Raw genomic sequence first — 15,059 nt, forward strand, 5'->3', positions numbered from 1 at the left:
TAGAAAGTTGTTTCATAGAGCAGCAATGAGACAGAATCAGGGACTAGATGATAAATCTGGGCAGCGAGCAAGCTGCTCGAGACTGTCCCTGGTGTGTAACAGGGGTGACAGCAGCGGCAGTGTGTGAATGTGTGTGTGTTTTCAGAAAAGTCAGCCCACCATGATGAAGAGCTCCAGAGCTTCTCCTCTCAGGTCTTCCTCTACGCGGGTCAGAGGTGACTCCAGAGGTGCCATCAACATCCCAAACTTTGGTTCCTACAGCGACAAAAAATGTACAATGTTTGTAGGAAGCACAATAAATGTACACATCTCAGGTGTTTACTACAGGATTTCCAAAACAAATCCACTTCATGGTGCATTAACACAGTGGTGTACTTACATACTCAAAGTACCCAATTTGTTAAATGAAAATTCCAGGCCTTGGCTGCTTAGTAAGTGCTGTAATTTTGCAATAAATGGTGAGTTCCTTGACATTAGTGTCATGTTTCTATTTGCGTCCTTATTCATCAGTCTGGCAGCATAAAAAAGAGTTACCCCACAGGGTAAATCTGAGGAATAACCACATAGAGCTGAGAGAACGGTTTGGTTTAAAGAACATATTCTAAAGTACGTTTCAGGCTGATCTGTAGGACTGAAGCTGACTGTAAGTTTACTGATGCACATCTCACCCTGAAGTAGATCTGTACATAGCGGTAGAAGGGGTAGTTGTTGATGTCCAGAGGCAGAGTGAGTTGAGCCTCTTCCTGGATATGAGGAGCTTGAAGCAGAGCCAAACAGTCTGAGTGCAGCTCCCTCCTGACTGCAGAGAGAGAGAGAGAGACGAGGACAAAGTCAACCAGCACACATACAGTAGACTGTAGGAGCATGGAGTCTCAACATGACTAACTAGAGTTAATCAACTAGAAATATATATTTCATACACTGTGCTGCTTTCTATTGCTACTGTTGACGCCGACCAGATATGATATTTAACGCATTAAGTTGTTTTAAAATAGTTGGCTGTTTGTTATTTTCCCCATATGGTTTATTTTTCAGCCGATGCCACTCCTGTCCCGCTCTGTCAGGACTATTCAAACCATCTCTGAAGCTGCCACATTCAAAGGGCTGAAGGAAGTGCTCAGCTTTTTGGTTCATGAATAATACGTGTGATGAACGCTAATGTGGAAGGAAGACAGACAGACAGACATTTACAGACCTCCTGCTGTCTGCAGCAAGGCGCCCAGCTCTGCAGGGATCACCAAGTGTGTGACGTTCACCACCTCCCTCTTGGTCAGCTCCTGAAAGAGTTATTGTTTTTCATTTATCTGCAAAGTGGCGATACATTCAATCTAATAATTTCCGTGAGATAAGTCAAGGTGACAGGCTTTCTCCAGATAGATAAAAAAAAAAAAAGAATTATGATACAAATGAGGATAAATTTGGTGTAAATCCTGTCCAAACTTCCATCGTACCATCTCTCTCCTCCTCTTCTCCTCTTCAGCTTTCCTCTGGGCTTCAAACTTCATCTGCAAACAGGTCACAGACGTCACACACACTGAACATTTTCACTTCAGTCCAGAGCAAGAAGATGCTCAAGCACTAAACTGGAGGAAAAGTGGGCGACATTTTCAAATCTGCAGATTTTCTAAGTGCAGCACATGCATGAGTGATTTATGTGGCCGTGAAAGGTTGCATCGTCTGGATATGAAAGCAGATATATTGTTCTTTGAAAGCAGATGTACCTTGATGTATCGCTTGCGGTTGACGTACATGTGGACAAGAGAGCGGAACCGAACCAGACTCTCCCTCATTTTCACGTAGCGCTTCCTGGAGGGCAGAGTGAGAGTTGAAATTTCACATCACCATTAACACATGTCTAAAACGTCTTGTGTTGATCCCATTTTCTAAGAAACTTGCTTAACTACACAAAGACACAAACTTTTCAGGCATGCTACACCTGCTACTTTGTTAGTCAGTATCAGAGAGGCTGACCTCGTGAGGAAGCCTCGGCACTGTGCCTGCAGCCCGATGATCTTGTTGCGGAAGGCCACGAAGCGTTTCCTGACGAAGAACATGCGGGTGTAACGCTGCAGGGTGAGAGCGGCGAGTTGACGGGTGCGCTCCCGTTTACACTCCAACAACTGGTAGATGTCCTCCTTCAGAAACAGCTGCCATTCACACACACACACACACACACACACATATATCATGTACGGCATACATTCAACGGTGGCATCCATCAAAAGTTGGAGGCAACTGTCACTCAACACCACCAAAGCTCGTATTGCTGGTTTTCTTTCATTTGTGAAAGGGTTAGCGTGAACAAATGAGAGGAGAACCTCACCTTTGTGACTCCGACATGGTAGGCTCCTGGTCTCAGAGGACACAGTTTACTGAGCATTATCACACAGTTCTCTCCATTTGCCGCTGGAGGCTCTCGTATCCCCACCAGGGACTTATACCTGGGGATGACACACATTCACATGCATGTACACACACACACACACACACACACACACACACACACACACACACAGGTAATCCACATATACTGTATATGCATGGATTGTCTGTTACAGTAAAGAGGCCTGCTGGAAAGTAAAATGTGTCTTCTTCTGTGTGACAAAGAATTTGCCGGAGAAAAATCGACCAGATACTCGACGTTCTGATTCAGAACAACAGATGAAAAAGTTAAATGTAAATGTCGATGCAGATTGGTGACAAATTAAAGAGTAAACCGTTAAAGTATCGGTATAAAGTACAAGCCTCCAGGACAGCTTCAGTGCTCCTCCACATTCGACAGGTCTCTGAACTCTCCTGGAAGGATGAGCACAATTCTTCCAAAAGATATTCCCACATTCAATGTTTTGGCCACTTGTACATTACACCTGGAGTAATTATCCTTGCTGCAGGATGCTGACAATAACAGTCCACAGTTATGCCAGCAGCTCTGTGAGGCTGTACCTTGACTCAGTGGTGCTTTGAGCTGAAGGATACTGTATGCGCACAGTGACAATGTTAACACGCTGATGTTTAGCAGGTACTCGACACCATCCAGCGATTAACACTGTGAGTATGTTACCTGAACAGGAAGACGTAGAATGGCATTCTGACAGGATACCCTTCTCTACGGATCCTAATGGTCTCGAGGACACCCGAGTGTCTCAGCTGGCTTCTGACCAGGTCGTCCTCAAACGCACCTGGTTGCTAAACACAGATGCACATGTAAGCACATTAAAAGAAAGTCATCACACGCAGGACACAGTGAAGCCGAACTCATGCATGCAAACGATCAGTGTCATCAGTAGAAACACAGAATGTTTAGAAATCTACCTTCATATTATTTGGCTTAATGCAGCGAACAAAAAAAGGGTTGCACCTGAAATGGAAGAATAAAAGTAAACCAAGTGAGCTAGTTTGTGGACAACAACTGTGGGCTATCAGTCTTTTTATTTAATCTCCACTTCTCTCAGGTTCACCTCTCCATCTTCTCCACGAGCTCTAGCAGGGACTGTTGGAACTTGTTGCTGACGGTGGGCGCTTGGTATTTTCTGGTGACTGTGCTGCTCTTCCTCATGTGACCTCCTCTCTGCTGACCAGTGACCTCTGCGTGAACCACGAAGAGGTTTGACACCATCTGGACACACACAAATACACACATACGTTCACAACATTCACACATGCAAATGTGGACGTGAAGATGCTCCTCTCCTCTCACCTTGTTCTTGCTGTGAATGAACAGGTCCAGGACATCCTGACGGACCTGGTCGTAGTTCTTGTCCAGGAACTTGTACACCTGCATCGTTGACATCACAAATTATTGGGAGATCTGTCGGAGACGAGCGGAGGATTCCCTCTCTTCCAGCAGGTTTCATGTTGTTTCTTGTTTAACAGTTTTCTTACACTCTTTTACTTTTCCTCAATGTATTTATAGCCGAGCTAGTGGCAAGACTCTGGTCAGTCAGTACACCACTTTAGTGATCACCTGACTTTTCCTGTAGTGCCACCATGAGGTTGACATTTGTTGTTTTGAGAGAAATGTCCAGAAAACTATGGGATGGATTGTTGACATGAAATTCATATCCCCCTCAGGATGAATTGGTGAACCCATAGCTTCCATGTTCACCATCTTAGTTTAGCATGTTAGCACGCAAACATTTTCTAATTAGCACTAAACACAAATTACAGCTGAGGCTGATGGGATGTCATTAGTTTTGCAGGTATTTCAAGTATTGGACAAATTTTAAATTTGACCTGATGATGGTGCTAGATGAAAAGTTAAAGGGATCACCAATTCATCCGGAGGGGGACATGAAGGTCTGAACCAAATGACATGACATTCCATCCAATAGATGTCGGGACATTTCACTTTAAACCACAAATGTAAACCACATGGTTGCGCTAGAGGATCACCAAAGTCAGTAGGATTCACCCTCTGGAGAACATGAATGTCTGTACAAAATGACCAACATTGCCATCTAAAGAGTAATGCTGCTACAAGGAGTGTACTTAGATCTGACATCACATTATTGATGTCAGTGAATGAAATACATTCTCTTGTCACGTGAGATGAGCCAATGAGGAGCCGTGTACCTGGTAGGTGACCCGGCCAGCAAAGTGCTTGATGGTGAACTCTGGGAGGGGCATCTTTGGCTTCAGATACAGTGGATTGTTGCCATGGTGATAGTGACACTTTTGGAGGAAAGTGTGGTCGGTGGCCTGGCAACAAAGCAGTAGACTCTAAGTGACACCTACAATGATTGAATAACTGATGTGTAAAGTGTCTTCAGGTTGCTCCTGCCTCCCACCTGTGGGAAACAGCTCTGGTCGTCCAGAATCCTCAGTATCCCATGAGGCTTAGCGGCAATGAGGTCAATGCAGGGCTGGTTGTCACTGAATGGGATGTCCTGCCACGGGATCTGTTCCCGGCTGTACTCCTCCTGCGAGGGGATCACATGCAAGTTCACATGTCTTATTATTACAATTTATCAATTCATTTACTAATGGTCCCAGCACTAATTGAGATGTATTTGTGTGTGTGTGTGTGTGTGTGTGTGTGTGTGTGAGAGTAATTGAGTGTCCGCGCAGGTGTGATGCCGACTCACCTGTTCTTCCCTGAATACGATCCTGTTGAAGAAGAACTGCAGGTACTCGTTTGCATAATTAATGCAAAGCTGCTCAAAGCTGTTGAAGGCCAGATCCTGTTGTTCCCACACACACACACACACACACACACACATATATATCACATGTATATGTATCTAAAGAGTGATTCTTCAGCAGTCTCTCTCGACAGTGTTACAGACAGGTGCTTCATCCTGTGTGGAGGAGAAAACTCGCTCACCTCAAATCCGTAAATGTCCAGGATGGAGATGGAGAGGGTGTGTTGGCGGGGGTACACCTGAGCGTTGATCCTCTCTGTTAACCAGCGGAAGAGCAGCGAATACAGGATCTTGGCAACAGCATCTCTGGAGAACAAAGATTTGCAGATGAAAGACAGACAGAGAGTGGGATAGGGATGTTGGATGGAGATGAGGAAGAGAGACGGAGAGGCGATGATGGTCTTTAAGTTAATTAGATAGAAGTTAGAGATAGGACAGGTTATTAAAGCTCACATACATTACTCTCTGGTTAAATGCACATCAGATTGTCATCACAGATTTGGAAGCAGAGAAAGTCGTATTTACTTGGGACTTGTAGATTTACAAAAACTTAATTTCAGTTGGAACCAAAGGGTTAATTCAGGGGTCTTTCCCCTTTCAGAAAGGTATTGTGAAATACATCTGGAGGAAAAATGGTCAATTGTCATGCAGTGCATGTTTTGTATGCAGCTGTCTCTCACCTGGCATCGACAGCACTTTCCACAGTCAGTGGGGTGTGTATCTTGTCCCTCATTGTCTCCTGTAGAGAAGACAGAAGGGTTTAAAAACACAGCAGTTATTCATAATATCAACAGTCTAAGGCTGCTCAAATCTCCTGTAGCCTTGTTTGTTAAGAAGTTTTACGAGCTGGGTCTTCTCTTCAACTCTTGATCCTAGAGACCTCCACAAATAATTAAATACATCAAATAAGTACATAAACACATTTTAACCTTCAGCTTATCCTTGCAAACTGACACCCCAGCTCAGACACAGTACGGTGGGTGCTGTAGGCTGCAGGCGGGCGTTTCTAATGTGCAAATCGAATGGGCAGACATTATGAAAGTGCTTTTTTTCCACTAACATACTACGTTTTAAAAGGTACACCATTTGAAATTCTCTATGCACTTTAATTTTTATGATTTAACAAGTTGTTAATTTTAAGGGAGAGGCTGTTGCAATCTTTTTCTAAGCCAAGGAAAGGATCCACTAAAAGTTTTAACCATGCTGGGGAGGGCTTTGCTTTTTTAAAAATGAAAGCATAAGGTTCATAATGGGGAACCTCAACATCATGCTGCTTAATGCTTTTTTGTTTGTCCTAACTTTTAATTCCCCCACCCGTTCCCTTTTCTCCCCCGTCTGCTTCACTTCTTCCTTGTCTCCTACTTTTATCTCAACTCCACCTCGCTGACATCTTCTTTGCTCCCCTCCTTCCTCCTCCATCAGACCTCCTTCCTGTCTTCTCTCCCACTTGTGTTTCTTCTACTCTCTTATGCATTGACATGAGTGTCTGGGACTCGGGGTCTGATTAGATAAAGAATGCTTTGAGACTTGAGACCTCCTCGTGCTTAAATGCACTAGATCATCACACTTACACACACACACACACACACACACACACACACACACACACACACACACACACACACACACACCTCATCCAGCCAAAGGAAATTAGTCGATACGACTGACTCCTCTCCTGTTACATAGGAACCATAGGAACCACCTGTGTAATTAGAATTTCAATTATACAAAAGGATCTTTGTGCAGTGTATACGTGTGGAGGACATAAGGTGCACCATGATCAGACATACTTTTGACGTATTCCTCTATTTCAGCAGCATCACAAGACCATCAGGACGACCGGAGCCTGCTACTTCTTTTAAACCGGACAGTAAAACAGGATGTTTATGATCAATCAGATGCTGGAATGTGAGAGAATGTGGATCAAAGAAGATAAGCCATTTGAAGATTTTGTCCAGGATTTTCTAGGATTTTCTTTGTAAGCTAATATGTTAAATGTTGTTATGTAAATGGAGCAACAGGGGAAATACAGTGGGCGGAGAACTAGAATACTCATTTGGATGAAAACATTGTGAAAAGGTGTGTTGATCTTCTTTCTTCTTTCTCGTTGTTCTTTTGACAGTTTCTTTGGGATTTTGTTGTTTGCACCTATGATCCGCTACTGCCAGCAGGGTCATACCTGTTTAGCCTGCATCCCATGGAGCTGGTATGGATTCAGTGTCTTTTTGCCCAAGGACAAATTAAAGCTCAGGACTGAAAGTGTGTCATAGCTACTGTACTGGTTGATTAAGGAGCATAATGTCATAAAGATGACTGAAGAAGAGATGCACGGGAGGCTGCAGTCGGGTGCGAGGTCAATGTCTTTCAAGTCCTTCTTGGATACCTTGGATACTACCAGCAAACTCTGCCTGAAGCAGAGGAGCTCAATGCGGCAACACGTTTCCTTCATTTTTCCCCAATGGAGATTGTGGATGTGAGAGTGCCATCTCTTCTGCTGATTCACAGAAATAGACAAGACAAAATCCAGTGCAAGCCAGATATCTTTTTTTATTCCTGACCGGTGGTGTTTTCAAATTCCTGAGACCTACAGTTTGTGAGTACTCGCCCTATACTTATATGTGAATTCAGTGGACTTCTGCTCTTGCTTGGTAACGCTAAAAGACTTCAGGACATTTAATATATAGACAATGAGAGGAACCTGTTTCTTTGTTTTGCCTATGTGACGGCTACAAGGATCAAGACAGCTAATCATATGGAGATATGAGCATGAGGATGAGTCCAGTAAACTTGAAATCTTCAAGCAAATGAAAAGCAGTTGCAGTTTTGGACAGAGGAAGCAGGACTCTCATTTAAAAGGGCGATGATGTTTCATAGAAGCTGGAAGCATAATAAACTGAAATCCCGTAAGTGAAAGGTCTCATCCCTCAAGCTATAGTGCACTCACTACTGCTGAGTGTGGCTATTTATAAAAAGATATATTATCCAATATGACAGACTGCAAACAAAAGGAGTCAAGAGATGCGTTCACTGCCAGAAGCATTAGTGTGTGAATACTGTATCTGTCTATTTATGTCTGTGCACAGGATGAGTGTGTCTGTGTGTTGTAGACGTGTGTGTAGAGTGTAAGTGATACGCCTACATAACGCTGACATATCAGAGTTACATCTGTAGTTACATTATGAGCAGTTAATGGAAGCTGTTATAACTGTTTTATGAAGTGATTCTGTTACCACATAGAAACTAAGTCGGGCTGCTCTACATGAGGTCAGATTTGATTTGAGATTTGTCTTTCAAAACATAATGAATGAATGAATGAGGGCACAGCAGGGCGTCAGAGGTCAAAGACACTTGACAGGTAACTAAAGTTCAACACACAAAGACACAGTGATGTGTAAGGCAGAATGAAAGATGACACACCAGCTAAGGCTCATTATTGTCATTAAAAAAACAAAAAATGTACATATGTGTGTGTAAGCAAGAGACAGAGTCACTGTAATACTGTCCACCTGCCTGTCAACATTAGGCCTCTAAATGTACTGAGAGTGACAACAGAATAAATAACCAACCAGTCCCAGAATGACAAGGATTCAAACAGCTAGTACCTCTTGTTTTCAAGCAGGCAATGGAAAAATGGTTTCAACACTGTTTAATTTCATTAAGCAGGGATGCCTGTATAGGAAGTGAACTTTTGATACACGGTTTGATACTGACTGTGACTTTGTAGGTGATGGCTTTCTGTAGTCCCTCTGGAGAGATCTGCAGCAGCTCTGCCACCACTCTGATCTCCTGAGCGCTCACCACTGACGCCACCTCCTGGCCATCCGCCTGTCGTGCAACACAGAAAGAGAAAGAAAACATACATCTGCTGTGCTTATATTCCCCCTATTCTAATTACATATTGTCATATTTTCTATTTATTGTCATTATTTTTTCCATATTGTCATGGTTAAGTTTAGTTCATTTCTTATTTTTAATTCATTATTTTTCCCTTAACATAGCTGTCTCATCTGGGTGGCCAAAATATTCCAAAAACAAACCATAAAAATATATGCTGTATATGACCTATGTACTGTGGTATTTGAATTCCCTGAATTGCCTCCAATTAAGTAACATTGATAACAAAAATTAAATCAAAGAAAGAAAGAAAGTTCAGTTTGGAAACACTACCTCATATCTCTGAAAGTAGACGTTGCCCAGGTGCAGTATGGAAGAAAGAACTCTAAAGATGGCCGACTGGTCTTCAGGGGTGAAGTGAAGGATCTCCATGGCAGCAAGCAGACGCAGGAAGTCCTCTGCATCATTCTTTCCTGTTATCCCACAATCCCCTCCCTGTACAGAGAGAGAGAGAAGAGTTTACCTCCAGATGTGATCTGTATCTCCACATGACATTCCTGAAAAGTCCTGAAAGGACTGATGATGCTGCTGCATTGTGTCTTTCTACCTGGTTGAGGTAATAGTAGGTCTCAGCCTCTTGTAGATAGAAAGCCTGCCTCTGCTGCGAGGGGAGACCTGCCAGCATCTCGTAGAAGATGTGATAGTTCCTCTCATCTTTGGCCTGAAGGGGGAAATTTAACACTTTCACATACAGAAAACTATAAAAGATATATAGAGTCCTCGTGTGTCTGCATGCGTCACCTGGAAGACGATACGGGACTTTTCCAGTAGATACTGAGAGGTTATGGCACCACTGATCACACCACTGGGCAGAAAGAGAGACAGCAGAGAATTAAATTATTCAATTTATTTATAACGCAATAAAACAAGTTTTTTAATCGTGATTAAAGAAGAGAGACTGGAACTTGTGTGTATCTATGTCATACTCACTCCTCCAGAAAGACCTCTATGTATTTCCCGAAGCGACTGGAATTATCGTTCCGTACAGTTTTGGCATTTCCAAAAGATTCCAGCAGAGGAGCTGCCTCAAGTATCTACCGGGCATTCAAACACACAATTAATCAACAACCTTTACCTGCATCACGCCAAAAATATCTTGCTCTGACAGTAATAACTGGTCTATAGCATGCATGTGACATACATGCTAAAAACAGCAGAGCAAGAAACAATTAAAATACGAAGCACACGTTGATTGTGTGTGAAAACGTAGTCAAATGAAAGACTATTTAATGCCTATTTGAGATTAAACATTAGTTCACATAGATCCTAATCAGTCAGATAGTTGAAGGGATGACAGATTTTATAAAGCAAGTAAAAGAAAAATCCACAAGAAAACAAAACACCTCTAATGAATACTGTCACACACACCACAGCAAAACAGTTGTAAAATGTGAAGTCATGCAGGGAACCCCACTACCTCAATCTGCACCCAGGAGGAACCAGCAGAGACACAAAGACATGGGAAAGGTGGTGTTAAGCATCCCTCAAGACAGGAACATGTGTGTGTGTGTTTGTATCCAAATCTGCTGGCAGCATGTGTGTGCGTGTACCTGTTGCGCAAGATTGCATTTGTGATGTATTGCTGCTAGGTAGCGAAGGACTAGTTTGGTGGCCTCTGTTTTCCCAGACCCGCTCTCCCCACTGAAACACAGTAACACACAGAATGAATTGTCCCCGTGCTCTGCGACAGAGGTCACAGCATTTTTCTTGTCAGATATTGTGAAAAGTACTGCATAATAAAACTGTAAACATGACATTTCTGATACTTTTACACACTAATAATAAGATCAATCTCGGCAGGAAATGAACTATTCTTTGGTGAATACAATATAGAATGAACAGAAATGGTTGAAAGTCTCAGAGTGGATGGTAGAGCACACAAGCGTAACAGCTGCACACAAAATTAGAACTTGACCTGTGGTTTTCGTTGTTGCCTCAGTCAGATCAAATCATAAACAATAGAGAACATTTGTTGATTTTGAAAAAAACAATGGCAGAAATCTGCTCTAGTATCTACACATACAGTACTTTTTTGGATTCTCTCATGACAAAACTAGTGCTAGAATTTAGTATTCTTTAATTGTAGGCGGGATGAAGTTCTCCATTTACATACAGGGCTGTGATAATCCATTTGCTAAAAGGTCAGGCAGTGGAAAATGTGTTATTTTGATGGTAAAGTGGAGGCTCACTAAAGCGAGCAGAGTGAACATTATCCGCACTTTGAACACCACTACACCTTTTATTAATCACTTAGAGCGTCCATTATTTGATCCCTCTCACCTCCCTACTGGTGCTTGTGGTGTGTTTGACTTAATTGACTAAGTGATGTGAGTAATCTTGCATTAGCCAAGGCCTCAATTCCACATTTTTGAGTTAAACGCTCTTATGCACACAAACACGATGTGCTTCACCACTGCCAACAGCTTAGCACTAAATACCACCATTATGTAAGCTTCACCAAAGGGGCGCAGAGGTGTATGTGTGTGTGTGTGTGTGTATTTAGGGACACCAGCACCTTGACCACATTCCAGCATAAGGTTTCAACTCACGAGCTGGTTAGCTAAAAACGGGCTATTACTGGTCACTGTACACCAGACCTCAGTTCGCCTTAACATATACCCAGTGACTCACACACAAACACAGGGCTTGCACATGTGCACATGGACACACACACCTCTGAAACATCATCTGCTCCTGGCACAGACCTGGCTGGGCTTTCCTTACAGGTGTCTCCTTCCGAATACGGCTAGAGTGTTCCAGGTGTGTGCGAGTGTAGGCTTTTGTGTATTACCTATGATTGTTTCTGGCCATATCTAAAAGCACACACACCTACGTGCAAGTGTGTGGATGTACTGTATGTGTATCCATGCTCTGACATCTAAGTTAGATGTAAATGGGCTCACTGTCTCTGAGTGTGTGTGTGTGTGTGTGTGTGTGGAGATCAGTTTTGACACAGAGCGAGGCACCTGTGACAGATAGACGGAGCTCGAGAGGAGTGAAGGATGGCTCTGTCTTAAGTTTGCTGGCCAGAAAGCCACAGACAGACACTCATGAATTTACAAACACTAATCCAACTGGAGATGGAAACCTAACTGTCCAAGAAGCTTCATGGACACTGTGTACACCAACCGTTACAAAGCCTTGGAAGGTTACTGCACTATGCAAGATTTTTATGTAAAAACAAAGTCTAAATCAGGAGTAATGTATGAGCAATGGTATGGGATTTCTCAGGTACATATGAAGTGACGAACACAATTTAAAGAGAAACTCCTATTTATAAACCATATATGGTTGGTGAACCTTGATGTCTGATTTTCAGGTACATGGAAAGTGATTAAAAATGGCGTATGAGATGGGATTTTAGTAAGGATGATAGAGAGTCAGACTCTTACCTGATTATTATGACCTGGTTGTGTTTGGCATCCATCATTTTGGAATAAGCAGCGTTTGCTATGGCAAACAAATGCCTGAAGGAGAAAGAGTAGCTGCATCAAGCTATCAGATATGTAAAGAGATGGAAGCAATGAACACTAGGCGCCATAATATTCTCCCATCTTTTCTATGCTTATCTTCTGTTCTTCTTCTAACCTTCTTTCCCCCCCTTTTCTATCTTAATTATTTACCAATATCAGTCCTTCCTTTCTTGCTTCCTTTACTTATAACATGTCAGCTTCCTTTCTACCTTTTATTCTTCTTTCATGGCAATCGAGCCAACAAAAAGCTTAAAAATAGCACTTAATAATTAGTAATCATGTATAGTACAGTTGAAACTGTTTTTAAAGTGTGAAGGTTTCAGTTTACTGTCCCCACAGTTTGAGAGTGAACATGACTTACGGAGGGTTCTCTCCCAGAGCATGGCCCTTGTACAGCAGCACCATGTCCGTCCCATAGATGTTGTACATCTTATAGGGGTTCACAGACACCAGAATACTACCTATGTATGTCTGAGAGAAAACAAGGAAAGAGGAGAGGGAGATGAAAAGAAAAAAAAAGAAACAGAGAGACAAAAATATGGGTTTGTAAAATAAACACACAAACTTGAATAAACTGATTTGACTTTAAAGTCACAGGTTCGATACATATTCAGAATGGTTGCATGTTGGATGTGTGTGCAGCTCAGATACTTGCATAGATAAGCTCCCTCTCAGATCTTTTCCTCAGGTTCAGCAGAACAGCCCCTTCATGCATCTCCCTAAACAGAAGCAATAGGGCGAAGGTATTTAAGGATAACAGAGAACTTCTGTTATCACGCTACCATCCGGACCATTTCTGCATGTTTTCACTGTGACATTGTAGGTCTGTCTCTCTGACAAAGAGTTAACTCAGGTGTATATGTGATCTTTTTACTTACTCCAGCTGTGTCATATCTTCCACTCCATCTTCCTCTCGTTGCTCCCGGTGACCCATGGTAGGCAGGCTCCTGATTGAGTACATCTAAAACACGCACATACACACTCAGAAAAGAGGACATAATGCATGCACACAGCCCTGCGCACAATGGGTTCATGCATTAATACATGCACACACTCACATGGAAATATCAGTTCTCTCTCTTTCAGATGATTTCAATCGTGATTGTATCCAGAGTCCCCTTTTGCCCTTCTTTCACCAAAGAAATGTGCTTTACACATTTTACCTTATTTGCTCATTGTGCTCATGAAACTCATCATTAAGTTACCATCCCTCTGATTACTCCTCCCTACTAAAAATCCACTACTGTGCCAGGTTTTCACCCTGCATCTGCAAGATTACACCACAGACATAAAGGCTTACAGTGTAGTGCCCACAATTAGCTATTGTGCCTACTTGTTGTGTGAGTTATATATTCGAAACATTTACCTTGTCAAACCAGTGCCCCTGTGGTTCCCCCTCCCTGCTGAGATTCCACTCCCCTGATTCATGTCCCATGTGTCCCTGTTGCATCAGGCTGTGGGGTTCCAGCAGCTCCCCGTCTCTATACATGGACCACTTATTGAGATTCTGAACTGTTCCGTGAGGTAGAACCCTCTCTGCACCCCACACATCCACATCTTGCTGCAGTCCCACGCCTTCAACTCCAGGACCCTGTGCCCAGTGCTGTTCAGGGCCGGATCCCTGGACCTGGGGTGACACTACAGCATACGAGGAGGGTAGGCGGAAAGAGGCTCCCCGGAGATGAGGGTTCTGCAGGGCACCAGAGAGGTTAAGTGAGCGAGGTTCTGGCGTGCTAGGGGCACCAAGCCGTGTCATGATATTACCATCAGGGAGACGGTACTTTGCCCCACGAAGGTTTGGGTTCTTTGATAAAGCATTAGACAGGTCAAGTGCTCGGGGTGCAGTAGTGGGCTGAGGGCGGGTCATCAGAGTTCCGTCTGGCAAACGGTAAGAGGCAGATCGGAGGTTCTGGTTGCGGAGAGCGTTTGAAAGGTCAAGGGAGCGTGACTCAGAGGTATCAGCAGAACCAGGCTGTCTTAATAGTGATGTGTTTGGGAGTCTGTAGGAGGCACCACGTAGGTTGGTATTTAGCATGGCACCAGAAAGGAGAGGACCGGAGGAGGCAGAGGTGGGAGCTTGGGTTTGGTTCCGTGAAAACAATGATGATCCCTCTGGGAGCTGAAACTTTGCCTTACGCAGGTTAGCATTCATCAGGGCACTTGATAGCCCTGGTGATGATACTGTACTCTCAGCATTCTGTGTCTCCTCTCCTGGATGTGTTAGAATTGAACCATCTGGTAATCGATAAGAGGCCTTGCGAACATTAGGATTGAGAAGCGCAGAAGAGAGCATAGAAGGGGTGACAGGCTCAGGTGCTGGCTCATTTCTTGTGACCAAAGTTCCATCTGGCAGCCTGTATGTGGCTTTACGTACATTGGAGTTCAAAAGTGCAGAGGAAAGCATAGATGAGGAAGGGGAGGGTGCAGGTGTGGGCTCTGTCCTGGTTATGAGAGTGCCATCAGGTAAACGATATGTGGCCTGTCGCAAACTGGGATTGAGCAAGGCAGAGGACAGCATAGAGGATGAGAGGGGTGATGGACCTGAGGAAGG

The 15,059-nt window shown here is 43.4% G+C and overlaps 1 protein-coding gene across 1 annotated transcript in view; it reads right to left on the bottom strand.

Moving 5' to 3' along the window:
- Nucleotides 1-13,469, bottom strand: part of myo15aa (myosin XVAa) — a 32,063-nt gene extending 18,594 nt beyond the window's left edge. Inside the window, exons 1-26 of the mRNA XM_070922747.1 lie at nucleotides 13,387-13,469; nucleotides 13,164-13,227; nucleotides 12,870-12,979; nucleotides 12,428-12,502; nucleotides 10,580-10,676; nucleotides 9,966-10,069; nucleotides 9,777-9,840; nucleotides 9,583-9,696; nucleotides 9,309-9,470; nucleotides 8,853-8,966; nucleotides 5,822-5,880; nucleotides 5,324-5,447; nucleotides 5,085-5,180; nucleotides 4,788-4,919; nucleotides 4,573-4,698; nucleotides 3,698-3,775; nucleotides 3,459-3,616; nucleotides 3,313-3,358; nucleotides 3,062-3,186; nucleotides 2,324-2,441; nucleotides 1,972-2,147; nucleotides 1,722-1,806; nucleotides 1,452-1,505; nucleotides 1,196-1,277; nucleotides 669-799; nucleotides 160-255 (exon numbers count right to left, since the gene is read on the bottom strand). Coding sequence (XP_070778848.1) covers nucleotides 160-255; nucleotides 669-799; nucleotides 1,196-1,277; nucleotides 1,452-1,505; nucleotides 1,722-1,806; nucleotides 1,972-2,147; nucleotides 2,324-2,441; nucleotides 3,062-3,186; nucleotides 3,313-3,358; nucleotides 3,459-3,616; nucleotides 3,698-3,775; nucleotides 4,573-4,698; nucleotides 4,788-4,919; nucleotides 5,085-5,180; nucleotides 5,324-5,447; nucleotides 5,822-5,880; nucleotides 8,853-8,966; nucleotides 9,309-9,470; nucleotides 9,583-9,696; nucleotides 9,777-9,840; nucleotides 9,966-10,069; nucleotides 10,580-10,676; nucleotides 12,428-12,502; nucleotides 12,870-12,979; nucleotides 13,164-13,227; nucleotides 13,387-13,469 — 2,673 coding nt within the window. The remainder of the gene's footprint in view (nucleotides 1-159; nucleotides 256-668; nucleotides 800-1,195; nucleotides 1,278-1,451; nucleotides 1,506-1,721; nucleotides 1,807-1,971; nucleotides 2,148-2,323; nucleotides 2,442-3,061; nucleotides 3,187-3,312; nucleotides 3,359-3,458; nucleotides 3,617-3,697; nucleotides 3,776-4,572; nucleotides 4,699-4,787; nucleotides 4,920-5,084; nucleotides 5,181-5,323; nucleotides 5,448-5,821; nucleotides 5,881-8,852; nucleotides 8,967-9,308; nucleotides 9,471-9,582; nucleotides 9,697-9,776; nucleotides 9,841-9,965; nucleotides 10,070-10,579; nucleotides 10,677-12,427; nucleotides 12,503-12,869; nucleotides 12,980-13,163; nucleotides 13,228-13,386) is intronic.
- Between the last annotated feature and the right edge of the window lie 1,590 nt (nucleotides 13,470-15,059).

This window comes from Enoplosus armatus, chromosome 17 (assembly GCF_043641665.1).
Source record: "Enoplosus armatus isolate fEnoArm2 chromosome 17, fEnoArm2.hap1, whole genome shotgun sequence".
In the NCBI taxonomy this organism is placed as follows: domain Eukaryota; kingdom Metazoa; phylum Chordata; class Actinopteri; order Centrarchiformes; family Enoplosidae; genus Enoplosus; species Enoplosus armatus.